This window comes from Nematolebias whitei, chromosome 7 (assembly GCF_014905685.2).
Source record: "Nematolebias whitei isolate Nwh7 chromosome 7, NemWhi1, whole genome shotgun sequence".
NCBI classification, from domain to species: Eukaryota; Metazoa; Chordata; class Actinopteri; order Cyprinodontiformes; family Rivulidae; genus Nematolebias; species Nematolebias whitei.
The window spans coordinates 36,947,742-36,953,263 of NC_056504.1; the positions used below are offsets into that span (position 1 = coordinate 36,947,742).

Below are 5,522 nucleotides of genomic sequence, written 5' to 3' on the forward strand. Positions count from 1 at the left end.
GTGGTGGTGGCAGGATACAGGGGAAAGAAGAGAATTGAGGCTCCGCCCCACATCTTCTCCATCTCTGATAATGCCTATCAGTTCATGCTCCAAGGTATTAATCGTTTTGTAATCTGTTCAAAAACACAACAGCTACAGCTCAACAACCAGCCTCTAACAATTCCATGTTGTTTTTCTGTCACAGATAGAGAAAACCAGTCAATCCTGATCACGTAAGTGCTCATTATTTTACACGATAAAGGATTTCCAACAATGGCTTATTGAAAACACTGATGTGTGTCTAATTACACTCCTCAAACCAGCGGAGAATCTGGTGCAGGAAAGACTGTTAACACCAAACGTGTCATCCAGTACTTTGCGACAATCGCAGTGGCTTCTGGGAAGAAGAGTGAGCTAGTTACATCAGGTAAAATGCAGGTAAGTGATGTTGTAAATGAGTGAAATGAAATGATCATCTGAACAAAGAGCTGTTGGGCTGAAGTGATGAATGTTGTCTTCAGGGATCACTGGAGGATCAGATCATTGCAGCAAACCCTCTGTTGGAAGCTTATGGAAATGCCAAGACTGTGAGGAATGACAACTCCTCTCGTTTTGTGAGTTAACTTCATAATTTACCTTTCAGATAAGATTGTTACACATTTGTTTGGTGAAAACCATCTGATGTAATAAAGTTTTAATCAAGATGTTTAATTTTTTATTATGCTTTACTTATGAACAGGGAAAATTCATCAGAATTCACTTTGGGTCAACTGGAAAGCTGGCTTCAGCTGATATTGAAACATGTAGGATATTTTATATGTATATATTTACAAGACATTTAATCAGTTTCACACAAATTATTTTGTTAAATTCATGTTGCCGTCACTCCAAACAGATCTTCTGGAAAAATCCCGTGTGACATTCCAGCTGTCAGCTGAGAGGAGCTACCACATCTTCTACCAGCTCACAACAGGCCACAAACCTGAACTCATAGGTTAGAAAATAGTATTAATGTTGGGGGAAAAAACTATGCTTTATCTTATGCTATTTATATACAGAATACTGAATATATTTATATGTCTGCTTCTGTTTTATGCTACCTTCAGAGGCTCTTCTCATCACCACCAACCCTTACGACTATCCGATGATCAGTCACGGTGAAATCACTGTCAAGAGTATCAACGACATTGAAGAATTCATTGCCACTGATGTAAGAATAGCTCATAAACACAATTAACTATTGAAAAGTCTTAAGGATATTTGTCCATGCAACACTTCCTGAAAATGATGGACTTATTATGCCTATATCCACAGACCGCTATCGACATCCTGGGTTTCACTGCTGAAGAGAAGGTCAGCATCTACAAGCTGACAGGAGCAGTGATGCATCATGGGAACATGAAGTTCAAGCAGAAGCAGCGTGAAGAGCAGGCCGAGCCTGATGGCACTGAGGGTACAAAACTCACCACCAACTCTGATTTAGTCCAGTTTTTATTGTCTCTTAAAGGAGGGCCAAATGAAAAATGACTCTTCTATTCTTTCAGTGGCTGATAAAATCGCCTACCTCATGGGTCTGAACTCTGCTGATTTGCTAAAAGCCCTGTGTTACCCCAGAGTGAAGGTTGGGAATGAGTATGTGACCAAAGGTCAAACTGTTCCACAGGTAAAAATGTCAGGACAAACATACAAAAAAATAATAATAATTTTCTCACAATACTGTATGTATTGCGTTCTAGTCAACATCCTTGTCAGTACAATGTAACTTGTTTGTAAAATCAGGTCAACAACGCTGTGATGGCTCTCTGCAAGTCTGTCTATGAGAAAATGTTCTTGTGGATGGTGGTCAGAATCAATGAGATGCTGGACACCAGGCAGCCAAGAAGTTTTTTTATCGGTGTCCTGGACATTGCTGGGTTTGAGATTTTTGATGTGAGTATTTCTAACCAGTTCACATGATCTTAATAACATCACGAATTTAAGAAATTCCATTTTTGAATCTTTTCTGATCTGTTTTACCGTGACTCGTTCAGTTCAACAGCTTGGAACAGCTGTGCATCAACTTCACCAATGAAAAGCTGCAACAGTTCTTCAATCATCACATGTTCGTCCTGGAGCAGGAAGAGTATAAGAAAGAGGGAATCGAATGGGAGTTCATTGACTTTGGCATGGATTTGGCAGCATGTATTGAGCTCATTGAGAAGGTTAGCACCATGTTTAAACTCACAAACACAGAAAACACTCTGAAAGTGTTTGTTTCTAACAATCGTTTCATCGTGACAGCCAATGGGCATCTTCTCCATCCTTGAAGAGGAGTGCATGTTCCCAAAGGCTACAGACATGACCTTCAAGAGCAAACTGTACGACCAGCATCTGGGAAAAAGTGCCCCCTTCCAGAAGCCGAAACCTGCCAAAGGCAAAGCTGAAGCCCATTTCTCTCTGATGCACTATGCTGGCACGGTGGACTACAACGTTGTTGGCTGGCTGGAAAAGAACAAAGACCCACTGAACGACTCCGTGGTTCAGCTCTACCAGAAGTCTTCAGCAAAACTGTTGGCTTTCCTGTACGCATCCCACGCATCATCAGAAGGTATGTGGATTTATACGTTTATATTATAGTAAACAAGTTTTATTTGTGATGTATTTGATCATTTAACTTTTATTCTTTCACTGACAGCTGAGGGTGGTGGCAAGAAAGCTGGCAAGAAGAAGGGAGGCTCCTTCCAGACGGTGTCTGCTTTGTTCAGAGTAAGTTGTAAAATAATCACTCAGATCATTCTGGTTTAGTTTAATGCTTTCAGAGAACTTAAGCCTTTATTACTTCTTCAGGAGAATCTGGGCAAGTTGATGACTAACTTGAGGAGCACTCATCCTCATTTTGTGCGCTGCTTGATTCCCAACGAGTCCAAGACACCAGGTACATGAACATAGAGCATATTCTGACCATCGTCTCTGTGTCACTGTCCTGTCTCCAAACAAATCAGTTTTTATGTGACTTTGTGCCACAGGTCTCATGGAGAACCACCTGGTCATCCACCAGCTGAGGTGTAATGGTGTGCTGGAGGGAATCAGGATCTGCAGGAAAGGTTTCCCCAGCAGAATCCTCTATGGTGACTTCAAGCAGAGGTAGAAGAAACAACATTTTTGCAGGCTGAAAGAAGTGTTCAAATATAAAGTTACTGACTGAATGATGGAAATCCTTCCTTTTAGGTACAAAGTACTGAATGCCAGTGTCATCCCTGAGGGCCAATTCATTGATAACAAGAAGGCCTCTGAAAAATTACTGACCTCCATTGACGTGGACCACTCTCAGTACAAGTTTGGACACACAAAGGTAGAAATTTAAATGCTCAATTACAAAAAAAGCTGTTTGCAAAATAACTGAAAACAAGTTGAAGCTGATAATTACTAACATGTTTAAATATTTTATGCTAAGGTGTTTTTCAAAGCTGGTCTACTGGGAGTTCTGGAGGAGATGAGGGACGACAAATTGGCTGAGCTGGTCACCATGACTCAGGCTCTGTGCAGAGGCTTCCTCATGAGGCGGGAGTTTGTCAAAATGATGGAAAGACGGTAATTTGGCTACCGTGGTGCAGATGTTTTTATTTCCTTTGTTAAATGTTATTACAGGCTTGAGCTAGCTTCTTGTTTATTTCCTCAGAGAAGCCATTTTCACCCTCCAGTACAACATTCGATCTTTCATGAACGTCAAAACTTGGCCATGGATGAAGCTCTACTTTAAGATCAAACCTCTGCTGAAGAGCGCAGAAACAGAAAAGGAGATGGCTCAAATGAAAGAGGACTTTGCAAAGACCAAAGAAGAGCTGGCAAAGGCTCTGGCTAAGAAGAAAGAACTGGAGGAGAAGATGGTTTCTCTCCTTCAGGAGAAGAATGACCTGTTATTACAAGTGCAGTCTGTGAGTTTGATCACCACACCCCAGAAACATAGCTCCTAATAATCCTATCTGGAGTCACTTCTTTGACTAAAAACATCTTTATTCACTTTTAGGAAGGTGAAAATCTCACAGATGCAGAGGAAAGATGTGAGGGGCTCATCAAAGCTAAAATCCAGCTTGAGGCCAAACTCAAAGAGTCAAATGAAAGACTGGAGGATGAGGAGGAGATCAATGCTGAGCTGACAGCGAAGAAGAGGAAACTGGAGGACGAGTGCTCCGAGTTAAAGAAGGACATTGATGACTTGGAGCTCACTCTGGCCAAAGTGGAAAAGGAGAAACATGCCACTGAAAACAAGGTTGGTATAACAGTCACAGCTTAAGATTATATAATCCACTGTTCACATCATATTTAAACCCCCCGAATCTTTCAAACCAGGTTAAAAACCTGGTTGAGGAAATGGCTTCCCAAGATGAGACCATCGCCAAACTCACGAAAGAGAAGAAAGCCCTCCAAGAGGCCCATCAGCAGACCCTGGACGATCTACAGGCAGAAGAAGACAAAGTCAACTCTCTGACGAAGGCCAAGACAAAGCTGGAGCAGCAAGTGGATGATGTGAGTATTAAAACAAGGATAAAAACATGTACAAAAAATCCAAAAAAGTTCAATCTGGTCCTCTACGTATCTACATTTTTTTGCTTTGTTTTGTTTTTTGTTTTTTTGAATGTCCAGAGGACCAGATGGAACTTTTTTGGATTTTTCTACCTGGATTATTGAGCATGCATCAAGATAAAATAACATTATACAATTTTCTAATACAATTATGAAACTTTTTTTTTTTGTCCACGACAGCTTGAAGGCTCCTTGGAGCAGGAAAAAAAGCTCCGCATGGATCTGGAACGAGCTAAAAGGAAGCTGGAAGGAGATCTGAAGCTGGCTCAGGAGTCCGTAATGGATCTGGAGAACGACAAGCAGCAGTCTGAGGAGAAGATTAAGAAGTAAGAATAATACTCTAAATGAAAACTTAACAGTATGGGGATGCTTCACTTAAACAAAATTCGAAAACCTTTCCTTTCTTTTAGAAAAGACTTTGAAGTAAGCCAACTGCTCGGCAAGATTGAAGACGAGCAGTCCCTTGGAATCCAGTTACAAAAAAAGATAAAGGAACATCAGGTATAACTAGGAGCCCAAACTGTACAAATAAAGCATTTAAACATCTTCCACATTTAATCAATTTCCTTTCTTGTTTACTTCAGGCTCGAATTGAAGAGCTGGAGGAGGAGATTGAGGCTGAGCGAGCTGCTCGGGCCAAGGTGGAGAAGCAGAGGTCTGATCTCTCCAGGGAACTTGAAGAGATCAGCGAGAGGCTCGAAGAAGCTGGCGGAGCAACTTCAGCTCAGATCGAGATGAACAAGAAGCGCGAGGCCGAGTTTCAGAAGCTGCGTCGGGATCTCGAAGAAGCCACCCTGCAGCACGAGGCCACGGCTGCAGCTCTCCGCAAGAAGCAGGCTGACAGCGTGGCAGAGCTGGGAGAGCAGATCGATAATCTCCAGAGAGTCAAACAGAAGCTGGAGAAAGAGAAAAGTGAATTCAAGATGGAGATCGATGACCTCTCAAGCAACATGGAGGCCATTGCAAAAGCAAAGGTACAA

General features: G+C 41.7%; 2 protein-coding genes across 3 annotated transcripts in view; both read left to right on the forward strand.

Annotated features, from left to right (window-relative positions):
* Window positions 1–4,872, forward strand: LOC119411870 (myosin heavy chain, fast skeletal muscle; the record flags this gene model as incomplete). Its single annotated transcript, XM_037678819.1, is given in 21 exon segments — window positions 1–94; window positions 185–212; window positions 303–417; window positions 501–593; window positions 719–782; window positions 875–973; window positions 1,086–1,189; window positions 1,294–1,432; window positions 1,524–1,642; window positions 1,759–1,908; window positions 2,010–2,180; window positions 2,260–2,566; window positions 2,654–2,724; window positions 2,806–2,893; window positions 2,985–3,102; window positions 3,187–3,310; window positions 3,413–3,549; window positions 3,638–3,893; window positions 3,986–4,228; window positions 4,309–4,485; window positions 4,723–4,872. Coding segments are annotated over 21 exon segments (2,847 nt in total), but the record flags the coding sequence as incomplete, so codon positions are not given.
* Window positions 1–5,522, forward strand: part of LOC119411874 (nuclear receptor coactivator 5) — a 615,997-nt gene that overhangs the window by 85,192 nt on the left and 525,283 nt on the right. The gene's annotated exons all lie outside the window — the stretch shown is intronic.